At 41.8% G+C, this 17853-nt stretch overlaps 1 protein-coding gene across 1 annotated transcript; it reads left to right on the forward strand.

The window, feature by feature from the left end:
- The first annotated feature begins 10951 nt into the window (after window positions 1-10951).
- Window positions 10952-17380, forward strand: prss35 (serine protease 35). Its single transcript, XM_035163533.2, has 2 exons — window positions 10952-11178; window positions 14767-17380. Exon 2 carries the CDS (start codon window positions 14786-14788, stop codon window positions 16055-16057), a length of 1272 nt encoding a protein of 423 aa, XP_035019424.1. The 5' UTR covers window positions 10952-11178; window positions 14767-14785; the 3' UTR covers window positions 16058-17380.
- The last annotated feature ends 473 nt before the right edge of the window (window positions 17381-17853 follow it).

Genomic DNA, 17853 nt, shown 5'->3' on the forward strand with positions numbered 1-17853 from the left:
CACATGGTTTTCTCTCTCACCTCCATTCACACACCTGGCCGGGCTTCCTGAACTCTAGCTGATGGTAAAGGATCCATGAACGTGGTCGTTAAATGTAATTACAGTCAGAGTCTATGGAGCGGGGAAACCATACCTTCTGATTGCATTGGCACCTGTCTGTTGAAACTATGGGGCACAAAGTTCATATGACTTTGAGTTTGAGTTTAAGCCATGTTTTTTAAGGCTGATATACTGAGTTAAAATAGACAGGAGAATACAGCAAAGAGAAAACTTGAACTTGAACTTTAAACATTTTATATGAGACTATGACAATCATGGATTTTGAACATTTGCAATTGAGCCAATAGGTGAAAAAGCACAAAGGTCAAAACACAAGGGAACACGAGAGAGTGAGGTGAACCAGCCCCTGACGTGTACGAGGATGTGCTCACCTGTCACGGCCTCCGCAGCACTTTGACCTTTCAGCTTATGTAATCATCACTACCTTGGACCATTAAACTCTTCCTACAATAAACTGTGTGTGGTTTCTTTCTGCAGAATTACAGAACAACCTTTTCCCACAGTTAAACAGTCCCCATGGTTTTTCCAAAGCCATTATACTCACAAGAACAGGCAGCATCAGAGTTTGATGACTGGCAGAGGAAAATGTGAACGAGAACCACATTTCCTCCCATTACGTACTTTTATGAAGCCATAACTGTTGTTGTTTGGAGGCAGAACAGAACACACACAAAAGTGCTCAGGTCTGCTGAGCACCTTCAGTACCAGCAGAGGAAATGGGTGGATGTTTTGGAGGGATTCCTGAGGAGCGCTGCAATTCCAAGTCTGCTGTTGCCATACATACATGCATACATGACTTCTGTCACCCCCTTTGCTTTTTCTCTCTCTCCATACGTGACCTTCCCCCAGCCCCCCAAATCAATGGGGCCTTTCACTGATCACTCTTCATAATGGCCCACTGTTTGAGCCCATGGATATTTGGGTAGAGGTGGAAAAAGAGAGACCTTTAAGCTGAAGCCTTTCTGTCTCACGTTAATAGACAAAGCTGAGTTTACATGTGTGTTCTGCAAGAGGGAGCTTGATCATAATAGGCTGGGTTGGGTTAAGGAAACCCTGAACATATCCTGAGGAAGGTACCGCTGAGCCTTGGTTTTAAAAGGCACTACTGGATGCCCATGTCCAGTGTGGCAATGGCCCTGCCTACAGACTAGTTTTTCATGCAACCAATAGTTAACCTTTAAAAATGTGTCTGTTTTTCAAGCCCCTGCTTGAAAATGACATGCCTAAAATGAATAGCATATACAGTGTATCTCTGCAACTCCAGGCTATGAAAAATCTTTATATCTATATAAAAGTAACTCAGAGCACAACATAAATGAAATATTTTACGTCCAACTAAAAGAAAATTTACATTTTAGAGTTATATACCCTATGAAATCATGCAGTTATAGCTAAAATCCTCCACCAATCCATTGCATCACTTATGAAATTTATCTTTCCAACATCTACCTACTAATTTGACAAACATCTGTCAGTCTGTCTGTATGTGGAACACATATCTTGCGAGCCGTTCACCTAATCAGCTTCACACTTCACTAGCCCAGGGAAGTGCAGGCCGGGTTTGGTGCGATTTGGACTTGGTATACAATTCAATATTATTAGAAAATTACAAAAAAGCAGTTACCAGCGCTCTGTAGCAGTCAGCAGGGGTGGGGTAGCATGCTAACCGTCGGTGGAGCAAAGTGAACATGTCTTCTTCTATAGCCTCGGATAAACTATGACTACTACTGGTTGGTGACTGGGTCAAACCAATGGTTAAAACCTCTTAAACTGTTGGAGCCACTTCCCTCTGGTAGGAGGCTGCACTGATGTCCCCGCCTGAGGCTGTGACACTTTAACTTCCCATGTTGTTTTTTCATGATTATATCATCTCTACTTTCATATGTTGTTCACATTTCGCTCATTTCAGCAAATCAAAAAAGTGGAGAAAAACATCTGCAAACCCCACACATGTAACAAGTTTAAGAGACTGGAAAACTGTTGAAAGAAATAAGAAATATAGAGACAATTACTGCACAGAAGGTTTTTGAATTTGGCAACTAGGCAATTTTTCTGTATCTTTCCACACGTTTGTTTGTTTCTTCTGTAATTTCCCTGTTGATTTGGCAACACTTGTGGTTACTGTTGGTAACAGGAAATCTGATCGCTGGGAGCAGCAAAAACAAAATATTGTCGTTTCAATGAAGGAGTCAGGGAAATACAAAGGGAAACCGTGATCTGATTTTATGCTGCACAACAAGTGCAAGCAGCAGGGAACACTAGGAGTTAGTTACCTGGATAAGAAGTGTCACAGCTCCTTCTTGCTCCATTACTTCCTGCTTGATTTAAAATTGACTGCTGTCAAAAAAGTGCAAAAAAGGAGTTTGGTTTTGCAGACGTGTTTTGATGAGTGCTAGCAGTAAGTGCTAAGCTGCTGAATCTGCTTCTGTTGAAAGTTTCCTCCAGTTAAAAGGTTGTTTTTTTCTCCCCACTGTCGGCAAGTGCTCGCTCTTTGAGAGAATTGTTGGGTTTCTCTAATATTGTTTGGTCTTAACTTACTATGTGTTGTGATGTGGTGCTATACAAATAAACTCCATAATGAAAGTAAACCAGTTAAATGCTTTTAATGTGAAGCCATAGCAGGAGGACATGTTTGGTTTGCATACCATGTAACTATTTTTCCAATAATGTCACCAGAGACACATATATACAATATATACATATAAATATAAAATCACGGAGTGCTTTCATCAGTGGGCCACGTTTTATGTTTCAATCTGGTGAGGACCCGAATGCAGATGACACAAGGACTTGGTTAACTAAAGTCTGTAATATGAGTCATAGTAATGTAAAGTACAGCTGTAGAATCAGGAGCTGAAACGCAGATATTGAACTGAGCAGGAGACATCAAAGGAGAATGAATAGACGAACTGACAAAGACAAAGGGAAACACAGAGACTAAACACACAAGGGAGGCAGGAATAATTGAATATGGGTGAAACACATAAGGACAGGTGCAGACAAGGGGAGGAAACATAAAAAGTAAAGTGACCAACAACGAGATGCAGGTGAAACCAAAGAAACCAAAGGAAAACAAGGTACTAATCCATAGCGTCCAACAAAAGATCCAAACAGATAAATCAAAAGTCTTTTTCTAACGTCTTTTAAAAGTTCACAACAAGGGCGGCCCCCACTGGTCACCACTGTATTACCTCATTTGGTTATTGATAGTGACAGAATTTTACTAACAAAAATCTTTTGGGTGAATTAGCGGCAACTGTTTATCACGATGCACCAAACTTCTAATACAAAACACTCTTGGGTGAAAATGTACATTCATTCACGAATTCCATGGTAATTTGTTTAAAAGGTCAAGGTTAGGGTAGGTAAGGGAAGCTAAGATTAAATTGGGGTTAGGATTAAGCATCTAGTTGTGATAGTTAAGGTTAGGGTTAGCAATACATAATGCCAATGAGTGTCCTCACCAAGACAGAAGTACAAGAATGTGTCTGTGTGTGTGTTTATGTGTGTCTACTTGCAATGAGTGGGAGTATTTTGGCCCTTTTCATAATGACTGTATCCACAAAACAAGGTGCGCCAGTTGACTCAGTGTGACTGCAGAATGAAAAAAGCTGACAGGTCAAGGTTTGCCTGACAGAGGTGAACGATGGAGGCAGTGAAGATTCAGCCCGGGATAGACAGCAAAGCTCCTCCAGTCAAACTATGAAATGGCATTTGGCAGAATGAGCTAAAAGACGTCATCACTGCACTTCAACAAAACCTCCTTTCTTCTCCAGGAGAGAGGACAGAGATTAGTGTGTTAACCTAGTCACACTGTGTGTTTATGTAACCTTCCTGACCCCACACAATCCTGTGAGTCTTTCAACACGCAAACACACAGACTCTATTCTGGTTTCCTCGCATCACTCATATTGTATAAAATCATTCGTGATTTGTGAGGTTTTTATTTTTCATATTCAGGGTGGTTTAGGGTAAGAGGCTAGGGAATGCATTATGCCAATGAGTGCCCTCTCTGGTATAAAAGTACCAGTCTCTGTGTGTGCGTGTGTGCGTGCGTGCGTGTGTGTGTGTGTGCGTGTGTGTGTGTGTGTGTGTGTGTGTGTGTGTGTGTGTGTGTGTGTGTGTGTGTTAGGTGTAAGGTGTAAGGTTTTGGTTAGGCTGTCAACAATGAATGTGTGCTTTTCTTTACAAAAACACTTGAAACACATGTATTTATCATGCAAAGTTTGCTTTTAGTAAATAAATTCAACTGTGTGTTATTTTAAATTTTTTGTAAGGGAGACTTCAGTGGATTAAATCCTTTCTTCGAGCTAATATTATCAACATCTGAGCTCAACAAATACCTTTTCTCTGTGCATCCGCCCTCCCGCTCACATGTCTCAAGTCCTGGCAGCACATTGTGAAATGAAAACACCTCCTCTGTCCAAATCCACACTGTAAACAAGAGGCCTGTCAGCGATAAATGTCACATTTCCTCGTGTTTGTCTCTGTGTGTCTAAACAGTTTCACCTCGGTATGGACACACTGCAGAACTTTTACCATCAACTCAATAACAGGGATGACTTGTTGGCTCCACTTTCCCCCTTGTTGCCAAACGAGCCTCACCAAGGCTGCTTCTACTGTATAATCTGCTAAATATATGTTTGGTGTTAAAGTTATTGCAAAGTCGAAATGGATTTCATGTGCACTATCGTCCTGTGCAAACGTCTGTTTAAAACATATCGTTGCCTGGTGTGTACACATTATTATCAAGATAAGAGATGGGCTTGGTCTTGGTTGTGTTTGTTTTGCATCCTATTTTCAAATCCAGATTTGTCAGCTGTGCTAAATGTTTTGACAGTCAAGGGATGGATGAGGAGGAAAGACCTTTTCTAAAGAGTTGTTTTGTATGCAGGAATTAGTTAAGAGCCGCTTCACACGAGAAGGCAACGGTAAGACACTGCCATGCATGTACACTAGCAGCATAAGAAGATGTCTGTATGTGACAAGAGCACTGAGGGCAGCTGCTATTTTTATTTCTACTTTTCAAAGGAAACAACTCCTAAATTCAATTTCCCTCATGCATTTTCAGCCACTGAACTAACCATTAGTGTCCTGGAGCATAAATTACAAGACCATCAATCATGGCTCTAAAACCTCAAGTGTCCAAATAGTATGAAATAAGCAACAGACACTCTGTTTCTTACCTTTAGGGCAGTTTTTCTTTCAGGAGAGGATTAACAAGGTCTACAGTGGATGTTTCAGGTGCATGCAGGCACGTTATGTGGAGTGATATATTTATTTGTTTATTGCATGAAGGGATTATGGGATTATGCCACCCACGGCCACATAAATGAGGATACAAAATTGCTGATCTGTTTGAAAGGACAGGAAACCAAACCAAACCTGTCTCCTTGAAAATATATTCCTACATGTCTGAACTGTTTTCCCAGTTACATAGTGGTAGGAACATGATTGCTGAGCAGATTTTATTCAGAGGTAATGTTTTTATCAATCAATCAATGAAGCACAACATTTAATCATAGCAGGAGAATCACCCGGTGTTAGTTGGGGTGGATATATATATATATATGGACATATAAAGAACATGACTATCATACCAGAAATTGGTGCTTACATCCACACTCTGGTTAGGTTTTAACAAAAAAAGCACTTTCGGTTCGGAGAAAGAGGTTAGAGGTTGGTAGGTCAGGGACCAAGGTTAGTTGGTTGATAGGTAGGTATGTTGGCTGGCTGGCTGGCTACTTTGTATGTTTGTTGGTTGGCTGGCTAGTGTGGACCTTTATTCTTGTTAATGAGTATATAGACAAATTATACATGTCAGGAGGAAAATGAATCGTATTAAACACTAAATAGAAAATAATGATCTGCTTGAGTTGTTTTTGCTGGTTTTATTTTTTGGATTAAGTTAAAAAACAAAGTGGTTCTCAAAATCCATCTATTTTCTGTTGTGCCATATCTCCTAGCTTTTGTCCGAGAAGCTTATCAGGTCAGCTGAGATACGGAATCCCTCCGAGATGTTCTGGGTCTGCACCATGGTCACATGGTCCTGGAATATGTCTACACAGGGAGGTGTCCAGGGGATATTACAATCAGATGCCTGAAGTACCCCAAACTGAATCACTGGTTTTTCTATGAGTGTCTACCTCTATGTGTGAGCTCAGCCACAATGCAAAGGTAACTCATTTTGACCTACATCAAACTATTTAAATGTTTTGGCTCATTAGAAAAGTTCATGACCAAAGGTGAGGGTTTGAATGTAGATTAATGGCATCTGAACACCCTCTGACTCAGCCCCCTCTTCCTCGCCGACAGACTTATACAGTGTCCAAATTTGTGTTGATGCTGCAGCAGCCCGGCTGTCAATCAGGTGCTTCATCTCACTTAGGGCCCTGAGAAACTTGAACTGATTTACTTGGGGCAGCTACTCACTCCTGTCCCATAGGGAGCAGTCCATACTTCCTTCCAGTTTCTTGTGCATTCCTGAAAAGTTGACTCTCTTGAAAGTAGGTTTTCAACTGATGACAGTGCTGTGACCTCCCTTCACAAGTGCGTCTTTGCAGCGGGACTGTGGTTGCCTGTTCGTTTGCACATGAGATTCAAAGGCGCACGTGTCACTTCAGTCAGCCTTTCATCACGTACAGTCTCCTCTCTGACAACTGGCATGCTAACCATTTACCCAAATATTTACTATTAATAGAGGTTAAACTGTATGTGGATCCAAGCAAGACCTTTAACTAACTGTCCCATTACTGTTTATATATATATATATATATATATTTACTATACTGTATTAATGTTTGTATGTGTGTGTGAGAGAGAGAGGTGGTGAAGTAGAGAGTCCCATCATATCAATGGTGGTCTGTGTCACACTGAGCAGAGCTAAAAGACCATTCAGTTTCCAAAATAAAGACTGTGGAAGTGAGCTGGGGTCAGTGCAGCCCCTGAGCTGTTTTATTAGTGTGGTCTGTGCAGAGGAATAGGCAGCCTTTAATGTATACTGCTACAGTCGAGAGGGCAATGAGGTCCTCTTAGTTACAGATTTAATAGAAAAACAAAGTTTTGTGCTCTATTAAATTTGTATAAACACAAATCAGGGAGCTCATGGTTATTCAGTGGTGTTCAGACAGTTAGTCACTCAGAGACACATCAGAAGACCTTAAAATACTATGAGTTCAAGGTTAACCAAAAAGGCAGCCTATCCCCCCAAAAAGTGGTGTACTCCTTCTTTGCTGCTGGAAAAGTCTCACCCAGTGCACCCAAACACAACTAATGAAATTCCTGAAACTTCGCTCCCCCACCAATAAGCATCCATCCACCACAGCAGAGTGCAAAGGGAGCACTTCCCGCGAGGGTGTGACGCCCGGCACAAAAGCCCTTCTATCCACAACGGCCCCGACCCCAACCAGAAAATATCACTCACTGCTTTTCTATTTGGAAGCAACTGAGCTGGGAACATAGACAACTCTCTCTCTCTCTCTCTCTCTCTCTCTCTCTCTCTCTCTCTCTCTCTCTCTCTCTCTCTCTCTGTTGCCTCATTCCTCTTCTCTGCCCTTTGACCTTGAACTTAACTGGAAACAGGGACATTTGCTTTAATTCTTTGTATGCATGTGCCACGGTTGTGATATTACTGGTCCCAGTTTGTTGTTGTGTTCAGTAGCCTCTGGGGGGAGTAAACAACAACACACCACATTTTTTGCACAGAATGTCTCTTCATCAGCGAACTAAGTGGATCATCAGACCATGAACAACAAGCTGTTGTGAAAACGCTGGAAAAGCCAGTGCCATTGTGTGTGGGTCCACAAGATCATCCTGAGCCACATACAGCTTGGGATACAGTCTTTCCAGCGCTGCCTGAGACTGACCAATGGCCAGTTTAATGACCAAATAGCTCGGATTACTGCCAGGACCTGTCTCTGTTGAGTTTCATTCTCAAAGCTGATTGGCGTTCGCAACAGTGTGTCATGCAAATCTTTTGCTTCGGTTCAAAGTTTTTAGCTCCGAAGGGGGAAGCCAGTGACATGAATTTGCATCTATTGCGATGCATCAATCGCGCTGCCCGGTGCGAGTGATGAAAATGTTGCATCTATTCGTGTCTTGAATTGACTTTGCATGTAATAAAATTTGCTTCGCTTTTAGTCCGATTGCACCCTTAGAGTTCTGCAGTGCACCTGAGCCCAGCTCTGATATGCCCTATAGATGTCTGTACTGATTTTGTACTGATATCATGGGTTGTGATTGTAAATATCCTCACACTATTATCAGATGCATATCATTTAATGTGCAGAGCTGTGGTCATAATTCCTTACTTAGTGGTAACAAAATGCTATTCCAAAGAAATAAGACATAAATCTGACCTAAAAATTGTGTTTTAATAATAATTTTCCCACACGTAGTGCCTACATAATTTAGATGTGGTGGCTTCAGTAATTTGAGAAAAATGGTGGTAGCTTCAAACTGTTTCTTCACAATTAACTGTGGGTGATGTCACATACGCAGTGTTTTTCCATACACACACACACACACACACACACACACACACACACACACACACACACACACACACACACACACACACACACACACACACACACACACACACAATTTAATACACTGACAATGACCATGCAAGAGTCTTTCGCATTGAGTGCCAATGACCTACCAGAGACCCCTGTATGTTTACAGTCCCTGCACTGTTTTCATTGACCAATGGGTCAATCGCCCAACATGTAGGTAGGGTATGTTTCATTAACATGCAGAGAGAACGTGTAGCTCTCATGCTGAATCCTCTTGCTTAGAGAACTTCAGGCCTCATAAAAGTATGTACAACGTGCATGTGGGATGTGATGATCACCACCCACATAGATGAGCATCCGTCATGAGCTCTAACAGGCAGGCCACCCAAGTCCTCTCTCTCTCTCTCTCTCTCTCTCTCTCTCTCTCTCTCTCTCTCTCTCTCTCTCTCTCTCTCTCTCTCTCTCTCTCTCTCTCTCTCTCACATACACACTTGCACGGCCTCAGGAACAGGTGTAATTTCATCACCATATTGTTTAAAGCAGTAGAAGCCTGCTGCACATCAAAGTCAGCAACAGCAGTGATCACACAAAGATCAGTTTCTATTCATTCGAATCACAGGCTGCACTCCTTCTTCCCTCCTGAGCCAGATGTGTATCATCACTCCCGTCTCGCTCTCTCTCTCTCTCTCCCTCATTACACACATATTTTCCGTGTCTTTTCTTGCCTCATTGAGACTTCAATTGGTCACTATGGCATTCTTACTCCAGCAGCCGGAGGCCCCTCTCACTGTTTCTCCTGTCGTGTTGCTCTGTGGACGCAGCGGGGCGTTCAAGTGCTCTCAGACACTGCTCCAACCAGAGGACTAAGGTTGTCAGAACGTGTCCATCCATCCATACTATAAAGCTGGAACATTGATGTTATGGTTCTGTTATGTGAACATGGTTCTCCTTTGAAATGAGAGGCTGAATAAAATGTTTCATAATAATATTTATTATAATACATTTTCTATGTACAGCACTTTTCAAAATCCACAGTACAAAGTGCTTGGCAATAGCACCAAAATAAAATAGACGAGTCATAACATCAACGGTCTTCAAATGGAATGGATTAAAACAATTGCATAAAAACAATGCTTCATGTAAAGGCAGAGATAGAGAAATTAAAACTAAAGGAAAATTGGGGAAGGTGTTCCGATAAAAGTTTGTCTGAAGAAGGGACTTAGAAGACATCACTGAGTCTGATGACCTGATCACCTTGGGCAGGCTGTTCTCGAGCCTCAGGGTCCTGACTGCAAAGTCCTTGCTGGAACGGACAGAAGACTTCTGGGGGAAGGATCTCAAAGTGGTGTTTTGAGGTGTAGCTTGGACAGAGACCATGGAGAGCTTTTAAAGTAATCAGTAAAATCTTAAAATCTATTCTAAAACAGACACAGCTGTAAAGAGGCTAAAACAGGAGTGATTCTGTGTCTTTAAAAGTTAAGAGCAACGGTATTTTTGAAATATTTCTTAATTAAAAATAAGATTTACAGAGAAACATTGATTTATCTACTCAACAGGCTAAAAACATGGTGTAAATGACGCTGTTTCAAGGTGTATAAGAATGCCGGGGCCTGCAGACACTTGGATGACACCACAGGAGCAGTATGGAGATGTTTTATGTTTTTTTTCTGTTGTTTACTTACAGTATGTTTGAAAAATTGATCACAAGTTACTTCAATTATATTGGATTTGGCTGCAACACTGTTTACCCCTGAGCCTCAAACGCTTCACCCACCCATCCATCGGCATAGTGGTGAGTAGATAATGAGTGGATTCTCATTGTTCGGTAAAGTATCCCTTTAAGACTTTGATTTCAGTAAACATTTGAAAACAGAACTTTTACTTTCACCAGATTTTGCATGCTTGGGCCAAGCAAAGATTTGCCCAGTGGCAGTGGCTAAAACTGCAAATGCATCTTCCACACTTTTGAATATTGACATCTAAACAAGAAATATCAACAATAAAAGGTTGTTTTTTATTTAAATGGACCTTCATGTCTGTTCATCGTGAAAAGAATTCACTTTTTTTTTTTTACTTTTTACTAACTGGATTTGGGTGAGTTTGGTTTTTCACACTTGAGTGGACATGTTGAAAAAAGGTGCAGCAGATGTGGAAGCTCTCATTGCTCAGAGTGGAAACCCCTCACAAGCCTTTGTTGGCTAATTCCTTCACAGTCCACTCAGACAGGCCCGTTTACTTCATGCTCTCTCCCTTTCTCTCTCTCTCTCTCTCTCTCTGGTCCCACCCATTCCTGAACGTGAAGCTTTTGTGACAAGTGGAAAAAAAGAACAGTCCTTTTCTTTCCTCCCCCCTCCTCCCTCCTCCCTCCCTCCCTCCTCAGCATCAAGTGCAGCCTGGGCGCAGCGTCCCGGCTGAGACTTTCTCTCTCTCTGCCTCTTTGAAGAAGTCATGAGGAGAAGGGAGCGCTGCTGATGCCAGGACGTCTGGGATGCTCTAACACCGCACTGTGTTTTCTACTGGGATCATATTTGTGTGTATCTTAGGGAAACAAAACAAACAATACACTGCGGACTTGACTTATCCATCAATCGGATGCAAGCAGGTAGGACGCGTCATGGCGCACAGTTATTACCGACTTCTTCTTGGAGCCGTGGGGGAAATACTTACCTCGTACTTTATTTCATGTTTTCGTTTTTCATTGATTTCTCCCAGTTTGCAATATCGCATCTTTTCTTTGTGGGGATTTAAGTTGACTTAAACTTCTTAGTAGTGCCCAATATTACTTATTTACATAATCGTTTGTAATTTTAGTGTTTATTATTGGATTGGGTGATATTACTTTTGCATTGAGGTTATTTATTGAAGGCATGAATACAGATATATTTGCATGGTTGTTTTGCAATTAAAATATGCATTGCCCTACTTCTTACCACGCACAAAGCTGATGCAGATGTGGACATTCAGATGTTTGTTTTACTCATTTCACTCTATAGCTGAAAGATTTGGATATTTCTTTCCTACTCATTTGCATTTATTTGCATTTGAATGTGAAATCCGACTTCACTGGGCACAACAGTGTGTGTTGTTGGATGAGTCTGTGGATTTCAAAATACTCACTAAACGGTGCCTGTGAAACAAAGTTTATTCAAAGCTGTGAAAATTGGTCAAAATAAATGAAAATAATGCCTTCTGATAAACGTGGTATTGAACTAGACAATATCCATGCCCATGTTTGCTGTGGTGGACATGGAGAGTTGCACCATAGCGCCATCCTTTGGCCACTTTGTCTCCTGGGTGCCCTGTTAGGCAGCTTATTGTGACTCCCTCCACCCAGGGATGGAGAGGGCACATGCAGCTTCTCGTTCAGCTGACAGCAGTGGAAAATAGTTGAGTTGAAACTAGCGGCTTCTGCGACCGAGAGCCATCATGGCAGCATATCAGTTTCCACTCGATGCTGAATAATTGCAGCCTCTCCTCTGGATTTGTATTACGTCTATTTCTGGTTGGTGAGAGTGTGAAGCTGAGCAGAAACTCAGGGTCCTTTTTTGTATTCTCATTTATAGAGACTGTTTTACAGCTCTTGTGGGCTTGTATTTTATTACCGTCTGTTTCGGACTGGTTAGATGTTGTTATGTTTTATTGGAGACTGTGTGGCACACTCAGCTGGATGGCAGGGCACTAACTGAATGGTAAATTGTCTGAGACCTCTCAAAGTGCTTTACAATACAGTTTTTTGCCATTCACCCATTCATACAATGCATCTATGTGCAGCACGTTCTCTATCACACATGACCCATACACTGTCAGTCAGGGACAATTTGGTCTTCATTATCTTGCCCAAGGACATTTCAGCCGGGATTGAAGAGATTGGAGGGCTGGCATTGAACCATTGACCTTCTGGTTCCTTGACGACCCGCTCTATCCATCACCTGAGCCACGAACTTGCAAAACAAAACCTGGAATTGAAAAAGAAAAATCTTTCATCGTCTCAACTACAACGTTGAATTTGGGTTAAATCACCACAATAGATGAAAAAGCACAGATATGGTCCTCATGTGATACTGTACGAGGCAATGAGTCTCCTGGGAGCTTTGCCCAACCAGATGATGTCTGATTTGCATGCTGCACTAACATCTAATTGAAAGGGAATGTGTCTCAGTGGACTCTCTGGCCAATTGAGGCAGCCCCTGCTCCCCAAAAACATTTTTTCTCTATAACCCACCAGATGTCAGCCTGTCTGGATATATTTAAACCCCACAAACAGCCAGAATAAACAATTATTTTACTATGAACTCCTTAAATTAACTGTTGGATTTCCCCCCCCACTCCCCAGTGAACAGCAAATGATTTTCTCTCCTTGTGTTTGGGATCGCCCTGCGTGACTTCATCACCGCAGCCACGCTGACGTATTGATGCTCTCCTACTCTCTAGTTAAGTGATGGTCTGCTGAGTCTATTAAAACGCACCCAAATTGTAACTTTCTTTATAGGATTATCAGGATTATTGGCAGCCTCACACTCTGTAGCAGTAGATGCATTAATCGGCAGCCTGTCTGCCTGCACAGTCTCCATGTTTGATGTCATTTCTGTGCATGGACAAGGAGTGGAGCGCTGCAGGAAACCAGATATGGTAATTACTGAGAGGGAAGGTTAACCATTGTGGCAAACCTCCAAGCCACTGTCTCAGCCCATTCAGAGGATCGGGGTTCATCCTCTGCTTCTCCGGGCCCACAGACTCAATGGCCATAAATCTCCTCGAAACCACACAGCAGAACTCTAGAAAAATGTCGTAAGACCTTGACAATGTTATATGTAGATGGCTTTTTCCCCCTTTTCAATAATGAATCCAATCATTTTTCTGCAAACTTTAGCATTTGAAAGGAATTTTACCTCCCACAATTAGAATGTCACAAAGTGCTCTCTAATATTCTGGGCTACACTGCCTCCCTGTGGCTGTAAATGGAATTGTATAGCTTTTCTTCACTCATCAACATTGGATATAGCACCTTCTCAATTCAGGGAAAGGTTTTCCTATGTGTTTAAAGGGCTCAAAGATGAGTATTCTTGTTTCATTCATTTGATTGTCATACAGTTCTAAACATCATCTCTGTTACTAAGTAGATATGTTCAGTGCTGAAACAAGTGTATCTTCAAAAGTGGATCAAACCAAATGAACCCACCTCACTGGTGTCAAACTGGTGTGATGTGAATTCTGAGCCATTACCATGGTGCCAGTATATATATCTTATTTGCTTCACTGGAGCAAACACTGAAGCTTGATTTCAATTAGAGATTATACTGCACTGGAACATCTTAGTAGCCACACTGCATGCCACATAATTGCAATGTTCAATTCAAACTGAGGACCTGTGTGAGATGAAATGCCCCTATACCTCTCTATCCAAGTTTTACTTCCTCACAACCAGTGTCCTTTTAAAAAGGTTGGCAAAAACAGCATTATAACATTACGTCATTACACCAGGTGAGGTAATATCTTACTCAACTATTTGAATGTTCATTTAACAGTCTACCATGATGCTAGCAGATCTGAAAAGCTGTATTTTGGTGCTTTAAGCTACTGTAAATGCTAATACTCTAGCTTTGACAATACTAATATACTAATATTTTACACCTTTACAATATTCACTTGGTTACTGTATTAACATGCTAATATTTGCTAATTTGCATGAAACAAAACAAAAGGAATCTCTTTAGTTTTGCAGGACTTTATTCTTAAATTAAAATGTTGGACAAATACAAAATTAGGCCTGAAGATGGCAAAGAATCCTAAGTATAACATAGGTTATCTCAATTCATCCTGAATGGGACTTGAAAGTTATCAAGGCCTTTCATTAAACCCCAAAATGTGAACCTCATGGTGGTGCTGCAATTGAATGGTGGTACTAGCATAAAGGTTAACGTATGACCATAGCCATACATACATATTCATCATTTCTAGGCAATCCATCGTAATAGTGTGAACATATTTCAGTGTGGACCAAAGTGGTGGACGACTGACTGACACTGTTGTCTCTAGTGCCACACATGGTGAAAATGTTCCTTTGTTGCAATGTTAGAAAGAAAAAAAACTGAATCTTGTAAAGAGCTGAAGATCTCATCAAAGTGATTTATGACGTCAACCCATATTAAAAAGCTATCCTAAGTCTTCCTCACTGTTCTTTGTGTTTCAGAGCCAGGCCCAACTTAACAATGGGCCCCATACCCCTGTGTGTCCTGCTACCGGTTGTACTGGCTGTGACGTTGGCTGCAGCTGCTGAGGAGAACGCAGTCGATGATGAGTATACCTGGCCACATTGGAAGGTGCCTCTGGTAAGAAAAAGACGTACTGTGCATCTCAGCAGCCCCAACTTCTCAGCCCATCCACAACCGGAGTTAAGTGGGACCTGTGGGATCGAGTGTCAGCGTCGCCTCCCTACACCATCTCTGCAAGACCTGGAGCAGTTCATGTCCTATGAGACGGTCTACGAAAATGGTACACGCACGTTTACCTCAGTCTCTGTGCAAGGTGTCAATGAGGTGACAGCCTTGTCCAAAAATTCCTCAACTGGCTCACGCCATAAACGGGAGGTTTACGGCACAGACAGCCGCTTTACTATCTCTGATAAGCAGTTCTCTACCAAATATCCCTTCTCCACCACTGTGAAGCTCTCCACAGGATGTTCTGGGGTTCTGGTGTCACCTAAACATGTACTGACGGCTGCCCACTGCATTCATGATGGGAAGGATTACCTAAACGGAGCGCAGAAGCTACGTGTTGGTATTCTGAAGGAGAAGTCCAGACGAGGGAAAGGAGGCAAAGGGAAAGGAGGGCGAGGAAAGGGAAAAAGGAGAAAGGGAGACAAAGATAAAGAAGACGTCGAAGAAAAGGAAGAGAGCGTTGGGAAAGGGGATCATAAAGGGAAGGGGAAAGGTAGGAAGAGCCGGAGTCGGCGAAGTGCAGAATCAGAGAAACCTTCTTTCAGGTGGACCAGGGTCAAGCAGACCCAGATTCCTAAGGGCTGGTTCAAAGGTGTGTCTGATGGACTGGCTGCAGATTATGACTACGCTGTTCTCGAGCTGAAGAAAGCCCCAAAAGTCAAGTACATGGATCTTGGTGTTATCCCCTCAGTCAAGAAGCTCCCCGCTGGGAGGATCCACTTCTCTGGCTTTGATGATGACCGACCTGGCAACCTGGTCTACCGGTTCTGCTCAGTGTCTGAGGAGTCCAATGATTTACTTTATCAGCACTGTGATGCCAAACCTGGCTCCAGTGGCTCTGGAGTCTACATCCGCCTGAAAGAGCCCGGCATGAAAAAGTGGACGAGGAAGATCATTGGGGTTTTCTCCGGTCACCAGTGGGTGGACGTAAGCGGAAACGGGATGCAACAGGATTACAACGTGGCAGTGAGGATAACACCCGTCAAATATGCTCAGATCTGCTACTGGGTCCACGGGGACTCGAGTGAGTGCCAGGGGGCCTAAGACAACACAGGATCCCCCCCTCAACCACCTCCCCACTCCAAACCCTCAGACTACCTAAGAGACATTTGACCTTTTCTAAGCCCCCCCAACCTCCTTTACCAACCAGGGGCCCAACGACTGCCTCTTCTCTTCCTGCCTCCCTGTTACCTCCTGTGCCCCCCAACAACACCTCCTCCACTGACACACACACACACACACACACACACACACACACACACACACACACACACACACACACACACACACACACACACACACACACACACACACACGCACACAAACACACTAACACACACACAAACACACACACCCATGCAAACTCCTAAAATTAAACTGGCTCTTTAACTTTTCTTATTTATTTGCTAAATAAACAATAGAGAAAAATATGTATTGTATGTATTTACAGGTTGATTGGATCTGCAGTTTTGCCTTGTTTTTGTCTCTTTTTAAAAAAGATTTGACAATTTCACATATAAGTTTGGGAAGCGTGTTTTTTCAATTGTTTGTGAGTGAAGCCAAGTCACATTCATCGTATATTCCACCTATGATTTTCATGGAGATCAATAGTTCTCCACCACTGTAAAGGAGTTTGCATGCATTGGCTTTGACAAAAGACCCAGGAAAAAATAAATGTTACTTTTTTTTTTTTTTACAAATGAACTATATAGAAATATTGAGATTACATTTTATTAAAACAATTTAACGTAATGAGCTGGTGTTTTGCATTGTGTATATGTAGAAGTTTTTTTACAGCTATCTTTTTAAATTTTTCTATTCTGTCAAAATAGAGCAAGGGTTCTTATTGATCCTGGATAGAAGTTTTTTTTTTTCAGATTTGTGAGTCTCCCATCATACTTTCTCTGTTCTTGCAACGCAGTGAAATGTGGTTTCATTGTTGTGCACATAATTATATCGGTGCTTATCCAGAAGACGTGGTGCTAATTTATGGAATTGTAAACTTTTGTGTGTTTCTTTCTATTCGAATGGGGTGGCGGGGGCTTCTCAGAATATATTTTGATAGCCTAGTACTGTAACTATGTATTTAATGTGAGGCTACATATTTGGGTTACGTTCAGATGGGACTGAACCATTAAACACATTATTTGAGCTGTTTAGATTTCTGTGATTCTAAGGGCTAAATATGATTACAAGAGTAATATTGTTATAAAATAACAAATCTCAATCCAGGATGTGATATTTTTCATGTAGTTTATGTTCCAAAAATTCATACGAGAATCTTTTTGAAAACCAAATACCTGAAATTGATCTGAAATTAATGATGCAGATTGAAGACTACCACCCATTAAACTAAGCTTAATACTTGTGTGTGTTTGTGATTATCCAGATTACAAAAATCATTTCCATTACTATAACTGGTTTGTGGGTAACAATCGCTATGAGACCTCAGCCAGTAATGGTTACTGTACTTTATATGACCTCTGTCTGTTTCACCACAAGTCACGCAACTGAACACTACATGTAAGACCCAATTATTATCATGGGACCCCAGTGCAGACATTTTTGGGGGCCCCAGTCTCCACTCCAATGTCATGTCCCCCAAGTGGCCAGAAAACAAATTACTTTAATTACAGCCTGTACACCAGACTGTACATGGCAGATTTATCAAACACACAGACACTCGGAAACCAACCAGTGTTCTCCTGCTGGAGTTCAGAGCGTATACAACATAACTCCTGGTTTTCTATCTGTCAATTAGACTGCAATAATTTCACATAACTTTGACACAAATTATAATGTGTCAAAAGTAGACTCTAACTCAGAGATCCTTCAAAAAA

Source organism: Hippoglossus stenolepis, chromosome 8 (assembly GCF_022539355.2).
Source record: "Hippoglossus stenolepis isolate QCI-W04-F060 chromosome 8, HSTE1.2, whole genome shotgun sequence".
In the NCBI taxonomy this organism is placed as follows: domain Eukaryota; kingdom Metazoa; phylum Chordata; class Actinopteri; order Pleuronectiformes; family Pleuronectidae; genus Hippoglossus; species Hippoglossus stenolepis.

Excerpts from the sequence above, each read along its gene's own strand:
- prss35 (XM_035163533.2), top strand. The coding sequence starts at position 14,786 with ATGGGCCCCATACCCCTGTGTGTCCTGCTACCGGTTGTACTGGCTGTG.